The sequence below is a fragment of the Epinephelus fuscoguttatus genome, linkage group LG3 (genome assembly GCF_011397635.1).
Source record: "Epinephelus fuscoguttatus linkage group LG3, E.fuscoguttatus.final_Chr_v1".
In the NCBI taxonomy this organism is placed as follows: domain Eukaryota; kingdom Metazoa; phylum Chordata; class Actinopteri; order Perciformes; family Serranidae; genus Epinephelus; species Epinephelus fuscoguttatus.
Window position 1 is genome coordinate 16,220,474 of NC_064754.1, and position 18,846 is coordinate 16,239,319.

The 18,846-nt window shown below is 42.1% G+C and overlaps 1 protein-coding gene across 9 annotated transcripts in view; it reads right to left on the bottom strand.

The window, feature by feature from the left end:
* Positions 1-18,846, bottom strand: part of LOC125886637 (VPS10 domain-containing receptor SorCS1) — a 247,028-nt gene that overhangs the window by 91,981 nt on the left and 136,201 nt on the right. For all 9 annotated transcript variants that reach the window (XR_007449058.1, XR_007449059.1, XR_007449060.1 and 6 more), the window contains one exon: positions 17,157-17,256. Coding sequence is in view for 6 of the 9 variants with exons in the window: in XM_049572987.1 (XP_049428944.1) it covers positions 17,157-17,256 (100 nt within the window). In the remaining 3 variants the exon portion in view is untranslated. The remainder of the gene's footprint in view (positions 1-17,156; positions 17,257-18,846) is intronic.

Here is an 18,846-nt window from a genome sequence, read left to right on the forward strand (position 1 = left end):
TTTATCCTGCTGCCGCTCAGATGTCCCTCGATAACAAAATATCTCCCTCTGGTGTCCAAGGGCCAAAGACTTGTGTTAAATCTTAATCAGCACAAATCATCTGTCAATCTGTACGCTCATATTCTGTATTAAATATTGTCTTTTCTCATTCCTCTGTCTCTTCTGATTGAAATGAAAACAAAGGTTGTGACCGGTGTGGCTAGCTTGCCTTGGGTGAACTTTTATTGTTTCCCCTGGTGCAGGATGAGTCAATCAAACATTTGAGACCATTTAACATGTTTTTTACAGAAAGAGAAAAGAAAGAAAAGATTTTTTTTAACATATATTCAGCATATAATAAGACATGAATGATCAGTTACCACAGGGACATGGAATTAAAACTGGGAAATTGTATTTTTCATCTCACTTGCTCTCTAATGAACCTGAAACAGTCTGTTTTAGTAGTGGTGGGACTGAAGAATTGTAAACTTAATGACTTCTGGTCCAACAGAATAACCTTTGGTTAAGAAAAGTCATCAAAGTGCTCCATAGAAGTAAAACTTTCCCTATCAGCTCTGTTTAAGTAAAGAATCCACACTCGCACACTAGATGGGGAATAACATTTCACTCAGTCAAACAGTAGACTGTGTGTGTGTGTGTGTGTGTGTGTGTGTGTGTGTGTGTTTGAGTGTGTGCATGTCTGTGCATGAGAGACTGTAAATTATGAGGCCAAAAAGGTTGAAAATGACAAAGGTTAATGAAGCGTATATGTGCCAGCTGGAGGACATTTAAGATATGTGTAAGGAATACTTGAGTTAATTCCGCCAACGCAGTACCGTAAATACTCCAAGATAGAATATTAATGAAATTAAGATTCATACTTTCCATCTCACAGTCACCCAGTAATTGGATTGTGACTCCTCTCTATAAATCTATGCCTAATTTCCCACAATACCCAGCAATAAATAGATTTTTTTGTTGTTGTTGCTGTCAGATTTTCAGCATGTTCAGATTGGAAAAGCGTTCAAAAAGTGGAACAAAGAAAAGAGCCTGAGATTTAATCTCTCTGGGGCAAGTCAATTTTCAAGCTTTGCCGTGACAGCGACTTGGTTGGAGTGATTTAATATAAGTAAATAAACTGGTTTCAGCCAATTCCTGTTTATTTTGATTTCTGAGCAAAAAACAACTCATAAACAAAGACTGATCCACCTGAGGTTACAGTTTTGAACTGGGATTGACAGAGCCAGCAGGGACCCAGGAGCCAGTAGCTACCCTGTATTTAAAATCAATTTTACATGACAGAGCACAGCTAAACTGGGGCAATGAGGGGGTCAAGACCAGTTCACATTCATCCTATAATCTAAGAAGTGCCTGTGACTGTAAGTTTCCCAACTTCAGTTGAAGCACACAAGTATATTTCCTAAAACTTTTGACCAATTAAGAGTCATTTGGACTGTCTTTTTATAGCCACTATAAATGTTCCATCTCTTCTCTGTTTCAGATGTTTCACAGTATACAGTAAATGTTTCTCAAAGAGCCAGCAACAGAAATACAGAAAGGGAAAAGAAATTGATTATTTGCAAAACCGCTTCTCACTTATTGATTCTCTGTGTGTGATGACGCACAATGTATGTACTGAAAGGGAGAGGATTATATCGGCGATTTTGTATAAATACTCCTCCGAGCTACAGAAGTGGCTGTGGATTATTTCCCACACGTATCAGCAGGGGCTGAGGGAGAAGGAGAAGTTGTCTCTGGGTTGTACTTAAGCCAGAGGTACTGAGTCTCATAATTGAAGCCAAAGGGCAGTCAAAGGGGAGCAGGTCCAGCCAGGAGAGAGTAAAGTATTCACAAGAGGTTGATAAATGTCAGTCGTAAACATGTGCTAGACCGGCTAAAGGTCTTGACGTCTCCTGTCGTCACTGACAACCCCTTGGCCAAAATGCTACGAAGGGAGAACCCAGAGAAAAATTATGGAATCACTTCACCCACACACAAAAAATGAATCAAAAAATAAAACCCCTTACTAACCCCTTGTGGAACAGATAGTCTCATGTTTATGTACTGTATTTTTACTGTCACTCCAATGTGGGACCAGAAAGAACCAAAGTTTCTGTGTATATATGAGACAGACAAGATGAGCTGATTGAAACACAAAGGCAGACTCCCATAAAACCACCTGTTGCGTCCGTTGCTAGCTTACAACTAACTAACTAGCACACTGGCATTGCTGCAAATAACTAGGGCTGTCCCTGATTAAGAATTTTCCTAGTCGACTAATAGTCATCATTTAAGGCCATTAGTCGACTAGTCACCTGCATGTTTATGATATTAATTTAATTATTAAATGATATATTTTGGGCGGGGCAACACAATGGTTTGAGTTGAAGGTGTGAGAAAGAATAGTATCAGTAACATTGTTAACACTGTGCTACATTAGAGAGAAATACAAAACCGTACTAATGAACCTTCATTAATATAGGCCTATATTTTATCTACAAGTGCACGTCACACACTGAGCGAGCTGCCTGTTAATGACGCTGTGGGCAAAGCAGTAATGATTGTGCTAAGTGGCTAATGGGCATGTAGCTACTTCCATGTTTCAGATGAAACGTCATGTTTGTAGTCGACCAATGAAGATGAGTTTACATATCACCTTGGGTTCATCCTTCACCTTCTCAAAATGATCCCACACTTTGGATTTCCTGCCCGACATGTTATTAACTAGCCTGTGGAATAACCACAGGTACCAGCCCTGGAAATTAACCTGACTCCTGTGTAACTGCTGAGCGTGGCCACTTCCTGTGTCTGTCCTTTCAAATTAAAGTTCCACATGGTGCAGTACTATAGGTTTTAATTTATTTTGACAAGGCACAGCTCCTAATAGAGTTTCACCTTTTTTTCCGGCAACTGAGGGACCAATGAAATCTTGCCAACTAATGACCTTTCTTTTCGACTAACGTTTGGTCGACTATTAAGGGGCAGCCCTACAAATAACACAAGCAGTCCAAAGCCTACATTTGCGCAAGTGACACAAAGCTTACTTTGGAGTAGGTTAGAGTTAAATGGTTAAAGTTTGTTTACTGCAGACTGTTCACTTCCTGTTTCCTGCCACCACTCAAAGGATTCCTTTCATCATGACCATCTTTCCCTGGATTTGTCTCCTTTTAACCATGATAACAAATGTTCCTTAAAGTTATACTACACGGGATTGTCGATTACTGTTTGTTAAAAGGCTCGCCAGTGAAAGTGAAAGTAAAGCCAACCCCTGATTCACTCCTATTCGACATTTCGCCTCAATATGTATGCTTATTTTTAGCATTGTGTCTCTTGGGTGCCTGCTGCTTATGGTCTGACACCTGGTCGCTACATTTTCATAAAGCCCCAGCATCACCTGAGAGCTGTGGGGGTACACACCCATAAATGTCCCCAACACAGAAAATAAGAAGAAAATCTGAAAATACAGGCAGAGGGTAGAGGCTCTGCAGAAAATTACACCACCACACACTTCTAGTGGGTCATAAGTGAGAGTACATTGTTTTTTAGGAAAACCCTGCATAGTTAAAGTAATAATTTGTTGTTGTTGCTTTGTGCAAAACAATCTTTTCCTAACCTTGACCAAGTGTGCCTTAGTTCTTAAACCTTAGTCAGATACTTAGACGTAAGGGGTAAGCAAGTGTTTGTTTGTTTAAGTCACCGATGTCATTTGATAGCACATACAATAACCATACCACTGCTTTTCACTGTCACTAAAGAAAAAGGTTCACAACAACAAAGCTAATGCTATCAAACATAAGGTGAGACTGGCAGTACTACAACTGCTTTAACTGTACCCCTCAAGTAGCAGACGGGCCTCTGTGTATCCATGTGGAACCATGTTAACTCAGCAAACTGGCTGCAATGACAGCACGTACCAAATCAAATCGCTCTCCCTACTTCTTCCCACTCATGACAAACACCAGCTTTCAAACTCCATCCTGCTGCGTGGCTTTAAGTGGAGGACTTGAAAGTAAAAGGAGTTGATACACATACTCATAATCAGCTACTTATACTTTCCCCGCAGTCTCGTCCACTGCATCGACCGGGTGCTTTCAACTGTTTGATTCATCTTATTAAACACAACTTGTGTCTCTTGATCGGAGGCATTTAAGTCCGGGCTAATTGAACACTGCCTGACATTTTAGCTCACCTAGAACTCTGCTGGACCTGACAAACAGTTACATGTCAGTGTCTGCCTTTGGATATAATTGGGTTTCCATCTCAGCTAGTGAGCTAGCTGCCCCTTATGGTGGTGGGACTACATAAATTGTAAGGCGTGCAAGCTGTGTGTGAAAACCAAGAGCTACAGATTCATTATGTACAAACTGAATTGAATTCATGAACAGAGAAAAGACAAACAAGACAAACAGGATTTGTTTTGATAATTTACCAGAAGCATTCCCACTTTAGACATCTCGATCTGTTCTGAGCTACTGAATTAATGAATTCTTCACGGTGGTCATTAATAAGTAACATAACAGCATATGCCATTTGGTGGATGCTTTTATTCCAAAGCCTTTATGTTGTTGGAGGTGAATTCAGGTCTCTAATCCTGGCAGTGAGCATTGGGTTGTATAGCTTTCACTCCCATGCTGAGAAAGTGGGCAATGTCCCATAAAGGCGAGTAAAAGAATATTGATGGAATCCCACTGCTCACCTATTTTTATCCATCCCATCTTCTTTACAACTCCTGTTCTCTCTCCCTCTTCTGTCTCTGTGTCTCACACTCTGTCAACCTGTCTCTATCTCCCTCCATTTCTCTGTCCATCTGTATTTGTGTCTCTCGGCCTGTCTCTCCTCCTCTGTCGCTGTGTCTTCTCACGGGCTCCAGGGCGCTTGCCTCTCTGCTCGTCGCAGCCATTTGGAGATTGTGCCTTAGGGCTGACAGATGTTGCGTCCCCTCCCAGCACCCCCCCCCCAACCTCCCACCCTCCCCACCCCACCACCTCGAACGAAACCATCATCCGTTAGCTTGTCCTCGATTGCGTTACCACCGCTGTGTGCGTGGCGTTCCAGCCAGCAAAGCATGGCTGATTTACTGTGATTCATTTGGCATGCATTGTGTCCTTAAAAAGCCGGTGGACAAAGAGACACTTCACTTCCCTTTTCCCTGTTTTATCCTTCTGCAATCTGCAGTTACAAGATGTGGTGATATCAGTATTTAACTCTTGCACCAGGTGGTATTGCTCCAGGTACGTCTGGTGTAAGCAAGCATGGCTCATTATGACATAATTATGTGTCTTGACCTGTTTAATCAGGAACAGCTCCATAATTTTGCTGTTGGCTAGTTTAAGCAGTGTTTTGAGATAAAAATAAATACAAAGTCACAAAGAAATATTTCTTTTGCATTCTACCTTTTGTGAAATATATTTTCCATAAATAAGCTGCAACTCTTATCTTGATGCCTTTAGTCTCTTTTTAGCTGTCACTGATATTGCAGTGCAGTTGTTCAGTTATATACAGCAGCATGAAAAGTTTGGTCAAAATTTTGTTTACTGTGATTGGTTAAGTAACTAAAACTGAAAGGGCCTGAAGTAAAAGTTTGGGCACCCTGCATGGTCAGTATCACAGCTGCTTAACGCTTTTTGTAACCAGATAAGAGTCTTCCTGTTCTTGTTTGGGGGATTTGAAGATTCAAAATTGCTATTTGGATCAACTATGAATCTTTGTTAGGCTGATTGTTATGCGTTTCTGGAGGAATAAGTAATGCAGGTATTTGAAATAACTTGGATCCTGTAACTGGATAACAAATTCTTGCATAATTCTGAGCAGTTATTGACAGGCCATATCTGCTATGTCTCACAATTGCTCAGCCCTAATTGATGCTTCCCCACCCAGACTTAGTGAGGTCAAGGAGGTGATTCTGCAAGCAAGGTCAGTTTCATAAGAACTGTCCTAGTGTGCCGAAGCTTCTGTTGTCCCTCGTGGAAGTTGTCTGGACTAAGACGAGCATCCCCTCTGAGTGGCAGAGAACAGTGGCAGTGGCAATCTCGAAAAGACTGGACTCCAAGACCTTCAGCCACTTCATGAGTGTAGCCCTACTCAACATGGAAGGGAAGAGCACCATGTACTTGATAGAGAACAAATACAATGACACTAACTAGCAGAAGGCTGGGGTGCCTGGCTCCCCAGGCTGTGTGGAACATGCATCCCTGATTTGGAATGCAGACAGTCAAAGGAGAGAAAAAAGATCTGCATGTGTGGCTGGACCTAGCGAATGCAAACAGTATGGAACATTCCCACATCAGCTCATCGCCTTTGTACTGGACCACTTTTACAATCCAGACAATATCTAGAGCATGGTGAACAGCTACTTCCAGGACTTCCAGATAAATCTTGCACTCCAGAATCTCACCTCCTGTTGGCAACGGCTCGAGATGAGAATTGCTATGGGGTGCTCCATCTCCCCAGTCCTCTTTGTGGCAGCCTTCTAAATAAGACGGGAGCAAGGCAAGGAGTTGGGGGGTGTCAGGCTATCAGCGGATCGCAGAGTCCCCCCTCTGAGAGGCGACATGGATGACACCACTTGCCTGATAAGGTTTTCCTCTTGTACATCAAGACTCCTCAACAGGCTGGATGAACTCATCACCTGGGAAAGGATGAAGTTTAAGCCATGCAAATTGAGGAGTCTTTCTTTGCGGAAAGTGGATCTGACTGACAGTCTTCAACATCGGAGGAGAAGACATTCCTCTCCTTGCAGACCAGCCCATCAGAAGTCTTGGAAGGCAGTACACAGCCAGCCTGTCAGACAAGGGAATGGGGAAAGCCATCTTGCAGCAGCAGCAGCTGTCAGAAAGGCGGCTAAGATCGAAACCAGCCAGCTACCAGCAAAATACAAGGTGTGATGTTCCAACTTCACCTTGTACCCAAGGACCAAAGCCAATGCCTACATCCGCAAATGGCTAAGGCTCCCTCGGTGCTTGTCTGCAAGAGACCTGTTTGGCTGGAATTCCCTCCAAGAACAGGGAGGTCTCGGATGAGGTGAGCCACCTGCCCTATGGTCCAAGGCTGGCAAGAAGGAGAGTGGGGCCTAGTGGTCTCAGACATCATCAAAATGGAGCAAGAGAGCTGGAGAGTGCAGGAGGTAGCATAAGGCCAGCAAGGGCGCTGGACAACATGGGAGAGCATTCAGAGTCAAACAATTAGCTGGGTGGAGATCTGGAAGCTGCCACAGGCTCGAGCAACATATGAAATGACATAGATGTTCTGGGCTAAGAGGCCAAACATCAATGAGCAGTGGCGCTCAGCTGATGACCTTGCAGCTGACCATAGTAGGCACCAGCGGAGGCGCAGCAGGCCCAGAGCCATGCAAGAATACCATCTCCATGTAAACTGAATGTTTAGAGATGCCATCCAGCCATCCTAGACTAGCAGTCCAGGCTAGTGTTACTGGCTAGTGTTCTTGACTCTCGATTGGCGTTGCTGAGAGGTCACAGGTTCGAGCCCCAGGGCAGGCAGACCATGCGGGAAGACCTCTATTACATTGGTGCCGTGACCTAAATGGGAGTGAGGTTTATGAGGGTGAGTGTAAGAGAAGCCAGTTACCAGAGGTAGACACGCCTTGAGGGATTTTAGGATATTGGCTAGCACTTGCGATTCCCAATTCGCCGTTGTTGGGTGGTCGCAGGTTTGACCGAGGGCCTCTGTTATACTTGGCTAGGTAAACCTCCCTTCCAGTGTTATGAAAGACATGCTAGTAAGTGAAACTAGCCCCTTTATCATTAAATACAATATTTTTTCATACATTTTTAAATGGAATATCGAGCATGTTACAACTAGCCTGGGTATACCTATGCTCCCTTACTTTACAACTTACTTACTACAGCTACAATAACATGACCAGACCTCAAGAAATTTAAACAAATATAGTTTATCAATATTCACACCAAAGAACAAGAGCTCTTGTAATACTGAAATGTAAGATTATGTGTTTACTATGAAAATAACCTAAAAATCTGCCTGAAATTAATCAAAATTTGCAGAAATTTATTATGTTATAAAATTAATATTTTGCAGTCTGAAAGTGCCAGAAATGAATTCAGCATCATCTAAAACCTCTAAAACCACTCCAGTGTTGTAGAAATTGGCCACACAGTGCAAAATATATTGCCAATATGGACGATTATGCTAATTATGCTAACTGGGCTAATTATGTAAATTGCTCAACATATGCAAATTACCATCCGGCAGTTTCTATATGCTGGGGACCCATACTTTACATTTCTGCAATAAAACTTTGGTGTACTCAACATTTCCGGGTTCACAATGGGGCTCTTCTAGCTCTGTGAGATTCTTGAGCCGTCTTAATGGTGGGGGGTGAAGTATTCCTTTAAAAGTGTTCAGCTGGCAAAATGTGGTTTTACTTTTACTGTGAAGGAGCCACAGGCACATCGCAAATCCTTCTATAAATATTTTTGGCATTTAGTTGACATGCTTGTTTTAAACATTAAATCAATTCAATAGCATGTTTTGTTTTGTTTTTTCAAATCTGTATAAAATATCCAAGCAAAAGCAAGTATTGCAACCCTGTCTAATTCAACTGAAAAAAGCATGAAGTGTGAGGAGAGGTGTTGTGATGATACCATCATCCGATTCTTCTGTTGTTCTCTCAGTGAATATATATGAAGCCTAACCCTCCTGTATTGTGTCACTCATTGCTGCTGCATAGAAAGCCATAAATATAATATAATGTTCAGTATTTATGTATGAAATCCCTCTAAGTATTTGCATCATACTGTATATGTGTCTATGGACACTTTTTTTTCTGATAGTTTATGAATTCTGTTTGTCTTTCTGCAAGACTTTTGTGTCATTGCCATTTTGAGGACAGTTCGAAGATATGAAATATTAAAGTTCACTTTTAAGTCTGAGCTTGTATCCAAAAGTGAGACAATAAACAAAAGTCTTTGAAGCTCAACAGTGGGAGAGTCTCATCTGAGGTGAATTCATATTCCGCCCACCTGCCTGTTGTTGCCGTCTGAGCTGCACAAGGCCGTAATTGTTTGTGAACGCCACGCATGCAAACACATGCGTGCACACATGCAGACGAGGAGGCAGACACACACTAATACAATCGAGGCCTTCGCCGCGAAAACACTCGAGCACAGTGATTGTTGTTTTAGTCAATACATTCATGAGAAAAAGCGGTTATGTATTCCTTAAAGAGAACTCACAGACTGAGTGTAAAGTAGCAGAGACTGAATCCATCTGTCACTCATACGCTTCCTCTGGAAAATTCCTCTTTGTTTTCAAACCATTAGAGGCATTACCCATTTGTATGAGACTGTCAGTTTTTTTTTTACCCGCACTCACCATCCCCAGCCATTTACTGTAATAATGTGCTCTCACACAAAATCTCAGGCTAAAACCCTACATCATTTCCCCTAATGTGTACTCGAGATGCGCTCTCTCATGTACGGGCTCAGTATGAAGCCACAATATGAAAATTGATGTAATTGCTGTGTTGTCAGACTGTTTTCTCCATGGGTGACCCCTGAGCCATCTCTCTACTTTTTTGCTTTGTCACTCGTTTTTTGCTCTTCCTCTGCCCTCTCCACTCTTCCATGCTCACTTGCTCTCTGTCAGTTTATTTGCTGTCTCTTTTCCCCCCTCTCGTATCTACCGCTCGCTTTCCCTCTTTCACTTTCCGTGCCGTTTCTCTACCTCGCTCTCCGTCCTCCAGTGCTTTTCTCCCTCTATCCCCCCGCAGCCACAGAGGCCTGATTTACTTCCACTACTTGCTGAAGAGAGGGGCTTTTGTCTGCCACCAGCAGCAGTCACATGGCGCCATGCCGGGGGTGACAGCGAGAGTGACGAACCTGCAGTCTCTGCTACCCTCCCTCACAAACATGCGAGTGTGTGCTTTGAATTAACTGCATGTGGGTTGGGAGAACAGAGTGTGTGAGTGTGTGTGTGTGTGTGTGTGTGTGTGTGTGTCTGTTTGAGAGTGAAAAAGTTTCTCCATCCATGTTTGGTCTGTTTCTGTGTATTATTTTTACCTGTGTTTGATTTTAGCCACACTATGGTGACAATCATCTTCCATCATACAGACTGTTGGTCTCCCATATCTCAACAACTGTTAGATGGATTGCCATTAGACTGGCTGCACACATTCATTGTGCACACTAGATTAAATGCCTCTATATTTGATGATCTCCTGACTTTTTCATATAGCACCACAGTCAAAAATGTTCACTTTAGTTGATGACAGGATTCCTCTAAACTACTTCCTGTCAGCCTCAGCTGTACTTGGAGTTTTTTAATCTTGAAGGTGCGGACCTTTCCAGTCACATCTCCCTCAGCTCCACTAAATTGGTGCTAAATGTATGCAAATTTATGTTCTTATGTCTATTTTACAAACATTGCTTGTGCTTTTTGTGATTGCTGTTGGACAGTGATGGTATATGACGACGGGTCACCCATCAGGATAGGAAAATCAACTCATCACTCTCCTCCTGCTGACTGTGTTACCCGTTAGGTCAAGTTTTTCAAATGTAAACATCAGTAAGCATCAAGGAAAATCGATCTAACATTGAGGAGGCACTGCGGCAAGCTTGGAGGAATGTTAACACCGGCTGCAACCACGAGGATCTTCTATGCCAGACATCCTGCTTGCCGTTGGATAATAGGCTGGACGTCCTCGGCATTAGTAGTCCTGGGATACCAGGAACTGTAATGTCTTTTGTTTCACCAAAACTCCTGGAACACTGGTCACCACCATTCAACTAGGTGACTCATTTTCTACACCAATCTGACAGAGCAGAGGACTCTGGCAAGAAACAGAAGAAGGCATGTGCTTTCTTGTGAATAAGGACTGGTGTGACAGTTGGAATATTGAAATCCTGTCGTGTTGCTGCTTGCCGTGCACCGAGAGGGGAATAATCACTCTGGATCACTGCTATACGCTGTTTAGAGTTGGCTGCAGAGTCACAGTCCACATTCAGAAGGAATGACCATGCTGCCATCCTGCTGACATCAAAATATGTAAACAAACAATGTCACATGCCCCCAGTGGCATGAGAGCTCAGGATAAAGGTCAGGCCAATCATGGACTGTCTTACAAAAAACCATAATTATTTTTTCAACCCAAAATCATGGATTACCGGAATCATCACTGGTCTGCAGCCTGCAATTATTAAGGAGCAGCCCACAATGTAAGAGGAAACATAAGGGAGGCAAAAGGGACTGAAGAGGACCTTGTATGACTTCATGCGACAAATAAATTAACGACTGACTGACTGCTGCCATAGTAAGGTAACATGCTCACAGCATGCTAATATACTAAACAAAAGCATGGGACAGTAACATACTGTTTTAACTGCATTTGTAATATGTTTAGCATTACCATGTTATCATACTAGTTATTAGCTATACATGTTAAAGATACACTTTGCACAATTGTAAGCTACTGTTTGTAAACACACTCGCCAGTGAAAGCGAATGTAGCAGCCAACTCTAGATTCATTCTCGTTTGGTGTTTCGCCTAGCTATATTCACACTTTTATTTGGCTCTGTGTCTCTTAGATGCCTGCTAGCACCTGGTCACTACCATTTATAAAGCCGCGACCTCACCTGAGCGCTGTGGGGGTACACGCCCATAAGCGTCCCAAATACAGAAAATGAGAAAAAAATTAGAAAATACAGGTCTCTACAGAAAAACATAAGTGTGACTACTTCTGTATGAGTCTATATAATGGTTGTTTTGTTTGTTTTTATGCACATGCACATGCAAACTGTGCTAACTAAATAACAGTAAAAATTACGTGCCATCACCATGCTAATGAGATAGGTGTTAATGAAGCATTATCATATGGGAAGACTCAAGAGATGGTACAAGATTACCATGTTCAGCAAGCATTCACATTGGACTGCAGAGTTTGTTCATGTGAGGGTTTAAAAAATACTGTGCATTGACATTTAATGCCCCGTTCAGGACAAAGATTTGCAACGACATGAGTTGAAACGCACAACCACTTGCAATATGCCATTTTGCAACGTTCTAAAAACGTGCCTGTTCACACCAATGCAACTAGATGAGATGTTGTATCATCTCTATGCAACAACTCTTTCCAGCTTTTCAGGCTTATTTTGTGGCTGAATATAATTTGTAGCTTCTTAAAATATGACTGAGGATAGTGATAGTGAGATACTGGCTACAGTTGCATTTGTAGTAGTGATGAAACTGCGAAAAACATAAAACAAGCATCAGTTGTACTGTATTCGTAATAAATACACCATAATAATATAAGAAAGCAGCGCCGATTAGTTAATCAATGAGATTGTGTGTGTGTGGGGGCTAACACATACAGCAGGCACCAGCAGCAGCGATTCACCGTCCAACACCGGTACACTGTGAGGATGGAAGCAAAGGGCACAGCGCGAACAGAGCACCTGCCACAACAGGCCGTCTGCGGTCATTTTGATTTGCTCAGTGGATTTCACTACAAGATGATTGGCTGTAGAAACAGGTGACGTGCCTTACATTCTAAAACTAGCCGCCAGTGATTTGACGAGCTGAAATGAGCTCAGAGGGCCAGTTCACACTGCTGCAACCTTTCTCTGCAATGTTCTAAAATGGCTTTGTCTCGTCAAGATTCATTGGTCTAAACAGGGCTTAACACAATTGGGGTTCAAGCACCTTGAATTATGGACTTGTGAGGAATCTTTGTTTAGTTTTCAAGCAACTGGACAAAAATCAAGTCCTAATTACAATAAAGGATGTTGATGTGACAGCATTTTACAAGTTTGACCAAACTAAAGACCAATTTAGTCTCAGTTACATTAAGGCTTAGCCTGTCAGGCACAGCTCAACATTGTTATGCTCCTACCCGTCCAACAATGTAGAGCTGAGTCTGACAAGCTAAGTCCAAGACATCATAAAATGGATCGAGCATCAACACTTTTGATTTAACAACCTTTCCTCCTCTGCCACTTTCATGCCATTTGTTAATCAGACTTGTGGTAAGAGCCTGAGAATAACAAAGTTGTCTCTATTTTTCATCCGTCCACTTTTCCGTCCAATTTCTTTTACTGGCATGTAATTATTATAGCCTCATGGGGCCGCTGGTGTAGCTAGACTCTTATTCTTGTTTATATTTTTTATTTTTTGGTGACGTGGGGAAACTATGAGTGTGAGAGAGGAATAAAATGCAGAGAGGGTGCGTGAACATGTGTGAGACAAAGATAATTGGAATGCTTGCCTGCGTGTGAATAAAAGTGAGGGCGAAAGGAGATAGACTCGAGGATAGTAGACAGACAAAGGCAGACACTATGTGCATGCGTGTATGGAGCCTGATGGTGTGTCTGACGTTTTGTTTGTATCCTTGTGCGTGCGTGAGAGAATGTGTTTCTCTGCCACGTCCCCCGTCTGTGTGAAAATATATTAACAGCCCGTCAAGTTGTTTGCAGGTCTTCATCTGCTTGCTGCTCTGTGTGTTTAAACTGAGGCCTGGTGTTGTTGAGCTCGCTGCTTTCCTGGACTCCAAGGCTATTGTGCTTTCCCAGTGTCTCTGGAGTGCTGCCTCATTAGAAAAGCTTCAAAACCTCTTCATTTGGTTTTGCCAAGGTCCCACAGAACATTCGCTGTTAATCCAATCTACAAGAAATGGCAACGGAAAGCAGCAAAGACGGAATTTTCTACTTCAATGTGCCCATCTCTCGCTTTCATTCAGTTCAATAGGTGATGTTTATTGGCATGTTATAGAGGCTCCATACTTAGTCAGAAATAACAAATTAAAGTGAAGAGCCTGTTAGCTGGGATTAGCTCCAGCCTGGAACCCTCTAAAGGATAGCGGGTATAGCTAATGGATGGATCAGTGGACAATCAAAACTGAGTCTGCGAGGTTTTGGTGTAGTCTCTGAGGATCAAAGAGCGAGGGCCTGTTACCAGATCTTTCTGCTTTGCACAAACAAGCATGGCAAAAACAATCCATTGTTAAAAGGGACTTGAGTTTTTACTGTTTTGCTGGAACTTTAGAAACTGTCGTCACTTACGTTATTGTCTCTCCAGTCAAACCAAGATGGATGCAACAAGTTCAAACAAGGGAAACAAGGTCCGTTGAGTCGGGCAAAGATGTTTAGATCCACTACTGTCTTATCTGAACCCAAAATAGACAAATGACTTCAAAACCTCTTCATTGGTTTTTGCCAGAGCTGTAATGGAACTTCAGTAAATTATTCTTAAAGACCTCAGAGCGCAGAAAGTTAGTTAATGCTCTCTGTTTGCTAATGTGCTGCCTCTAATTTATTTTAAGCATACATAGAGACCTTGCCTCTGTAACCTCATCTCACTCTAAACCATCTGAGAAAACCTCTAATTAAAAACTACCTGGCTCATAATCATTGCATTGAAAACATCCCGTTCCAGGTTTACCACAGCGTAGGGAAGGAGTCTTTACAGTTCACTTTCAGTGTGGGGGCATATATTTTTTCTGTGGTTTCTCCGTTTGGATCCAACCGGAGCACCGAGCCCCAGTTTGTTATTCAAGTTAAAGTGGGAAGAAGTGAGTGAAGTGGAGCCTGCGGAGGAAACACCGGGACCATCTGGATGTAATAGTCCGTGGAGATGCTGCGGTGCTCGACTGCACAGATAGGAAACCCCTCGGCTGACAGGATGTACCACGCTCTCTCTCACGCAGGCGCAGAACGTACGTGCCACTTTGCCGTTGGATGTAGTCTTTATAGCGTGTTCAAATGCAACTGACACAGGGCAACGTGAGGCGATGTATGACGCAACAGTTGGCTTTCGTTGCCGCTAGTTCTTTGATGTCGGTCTGGTGTGTCAGCACCTTAAGGCACGAATGCTGTTCTGACTCATAAAGCGAAGTGTTGTTGAAAAGAAACGATACGTTGTGATCACTTAGAACTTTTTATTGATGTGTTTAAGCATAATTAGCGCCGTTACATCCAAAGTATTTTTCAATGCTGTTGCCAGCTCGTGCTGTAGCCACTAGTGCACCCCCACTAATTTCAGATGCATTTTGTTCTAGAGCCGAGCCCGCGCTACTGTCATCAATGCTAGTTAGCGAGTTAGAATTAGTAGAATTCAAGCTGTTAGCTAGCCTGAGGTGGGCGCAAGCCTGGTTTTATTGTTGTTTAACTAACTTTACATCATTGTAAACTTTTACCTTTGTAGCTGAACCCAAAAAATTGAAGGATGTTTTCCATCTGTTTCATCTTTACTAGGTAACAGTTGGCGACTGAGAAAAAAAAAAAATAATTCAGTATGCTGCTGAAAGGCTACCAGCAGCTATCGGCATCATTTAAGGTGGAATGTTTTGTATTTATATTATTATATTTTACTCAATGCATGAGGTGATACTGTGAATCAATCAACACAATTTAAATGTCTATATATATATATATATGTATTGGCTCTCTTGCATGACATACACTTCAGAAATGACTGGATCTTTAAGTGCTTGAAAACTTTTTTGAATGTATAAATTTCAACTTGATTTTGTGAACTGTGAATATTCTGTTTCCCCACTTGGAGAGTAAACATTGCACTCTGGCAGCACAACAAAAAGGCCTAAAAACAGTGGTAGTGCTCTAAAGAAAGGCGCTGTGTGCAGCACTTTTTTCCTCATTTAGCAATTAGAGAGGAAGAAAAAGCTGGCAGTTTGGCAGCACCAGGCACACACTTTTAAGACCATGGGCTCAGACTAATCACTGCAACTGGTCTTCTGCTATGTGACTTGCAGTAATATGCAACAGACCCCTCTGTCACCTACTGGCTAGGGGTTTAAGTTTCATCACAATACAATATTCTATTGATTCTGTGGGCAACGATAACGTATTTGCTGATATCACAAAGTCTGTGGCGATACAAGTTCGATTTGATTCAGTTCAGGGGCCTGTGATTGATATGAGATGATATCAGTAAATATCCTCTTTGTTTTTGTCTTGGCTGCTTGCCATTGTCTGTTTGGTGCCAGGACACTCACACTGTTTGAAGGTTTATGAAATGGTGACGCAGACGTGCCATGGGAATTTCAAAATAAAGGCGTATCTTAAGGATGACCATATGTATCTATGTTTTCAATGTTTGCATCAGTGATATTGGATCGCTGATCACTAAAAAGATATGTGAATCCAGATTGATGTATTGTTATGTTCCTACTGCTGGCAAGTACAATAATGTACAACTGAAAATAACAAAGTGTTATTATTAGGACTGTCAAGCAATTAAAAAATTGATCTAATTAATTACACGCTGCACAGACAAAACAAATAAAGATACAGAACATGGCGTGCAGTGATCTGGGCAGGGAATGTGGAGAACCGCCTGATGCAGGTGTATCTTGCCCATTTGGTACTCAAGGCAGTTTCTTGCATATTGCAAAATCCATATTTATCTGTTTATTCCTCACAGACTGAGACTATATTGAGTAAGACTGTATCTTAATTCTCCCCTGATAACAACATAATGACATTCCAGCCTCCCCGTGTAGCCTCTATGTTCTGGTTCCTCTCACTATCTCAGTCTCACCGGCTGGCTCGACACATTTAACTGACCTCGGGGATGTCCCAATCACTGACAGGCTGCCTAACTTGATCAGGTGGGCGTCTGAGATTCTGAACTGAGGTGGGGCTGCATTTTCCTCTTGATTATGAGACAATAATTAACTCAGAGAAAATGACCCCTTCTGATTAGAGTCGTGTAAGGGGAGAGAGGTGAAACTGTCTAGTGAGCAGAGACAGATGGTTGTAACCATCAATTGACCCAAACCCCGGAAAATGCAGGGGCACCACCTGATGGAACGGCTGAAAATATGAACCCATCCTTCTCTGTTTCCCCTTTTCATCTGTCTTATAATTGATTTAGTCCTGGAAAGACAGAAAGAAAACGAGAAACTATTGCCAAGCTATTCATTTCAGAAATTGGAGAGTATTTTTCTGCTGCCAGCTCACTGCTAGGTGGATTCCACATGTTAATAAATGAACTTCTGTTCAATCCATCTTACTGACATTGCAGAAAATGACAGAGGAAGAGACAGACATCAAAAAGAGAACGATGAGTCATGCCTGTATCTGCAGACTGTGTATCACACCAACGCTGAAGAGGAAACAAGTGAAGCGCACACAGTCAAGACAATTATCAAATTCAGGAAAAGGAAATAACAAAGGAAGAACATTACCTTTCTCTTGTTGTTAGGGCTCACGTACAAATAACTGAGTATTGTCTTTGCTCCCACTTTGTCATTCAGCTTCTGGTACGTTGCTCCGTAGTCAGTTGACCTGAAATTTAATCAGAAAGGTCTGATGAACACTTGATGAATGACTTGTTGCAATTAAAAATCCCCCTTGAGAATTCACTGGGAGAGGGGAAAGAGCACTGACGTAATTAAGTCCCTTTTGTGCTCAAATCAGCAACATGAAGCCCAGCGGGAAAACAGGGGCCACATCATTAAGGTCACTGTGTGGCGACTTGCGCCGCTGCTGCATTTGTAATGCACACAAACAACACTTGAAACCTGATGATGACCATTATCAGTGTGGTTCGATAGAAATTATATTCTCGATTTACTTGTAACAATGCAGACTTTAACGACCCAGTTTCACACAAATAATACTACAATCAAAATACTATTACTGAAATATGAACAGGCTCCAAAATAGAACAAATAATGATTAATTCGCTACCTGCCAAGTACAATAAACACACTGTACGGAGAGTTTGAGTGCAATTCACGCAGAAATATAAACAACTTAAATATATAGAGACTAGTCCATACCCATTGGTAGCTTTGTCACCTTCTACCTATGCCAATCCTCAATGCCTATGTGCAGTTTCACATAGATTAACCACGTCAGTGAGTAGAAAAACATGGGACAGACAGAATGACTGATTATGTACAGCATACCATACCATGACTTAGTCATACCAAAAATTAGAACAAAAACAAACACTGGGCCACAGGGGGAGCCACAGCGATCGGTCACATTTGAGCCATTTTTAAGCATTTTTCTGTTGTTATAGCGCCACCCAGTTGCCAATTAGAGTTAAATTTATCCACTCACCTTGAGGCGTCCTGTTCTACATATCTACTATGTTTAGTAAAAATCGATATGGCGGTTAGGCCTAGATAAGAAATTAGCTCTCTACCGCCCCCATTTTGTTTGATGGGGTCAATAATGGAGGGGTCCCCTCAGATTATGTGTGGTCATGTGCCTACAAAGTTGCATGGTGATTGGTGAAACCCTTGAGATGTTATATACCTTTATGTGATGAGCCACGCCCTCCGCAATATTCATTGCCTTATAGAAGCTCAGTTTTAGTAAGTTTTCCAACTTTTGCCAAGAGGGAACTTTAGATATTGGTCCCTAGATTATGTTCACCCAGTTTCATGCAGATCGGTCAAACTTCCTAGGGAGAGATCGATTTTAAGTGTGTTTCAAAAAATTCAAAATGGAGGAAAATCTATATAACCGGAACTTATGGGTTCTTGAGGCAAATTTGTCATGTCAATTTGTCATTTGTCTCATGAGGAGAGGCATCTCTGTGCAAAGTTTCATGTCTGTACGACATACGAGGCATTAGATATGTCCATTCAAAGTTTGCAATTTCAGTCGGTTGCTATAGCGCCCCCCTTTGGCCAATTGATGTAATATTACTTCATTCGCATCCTCCCATGACCCTCTACCACTGTGCCAAATTTCACATGGATTGACCAAGTCAGTGTGTGTGGAACAGACACACACAGACAGAGTTTTCGTCATTATAAGATGACAGGTTATGTAGGGCAGATGGGGCTTTATTGCCCACCTGCTGGCAGCAGAAAAAGTGTGGTTTTAGTGATACTGAGTAACTTAGAGATGAATATAATT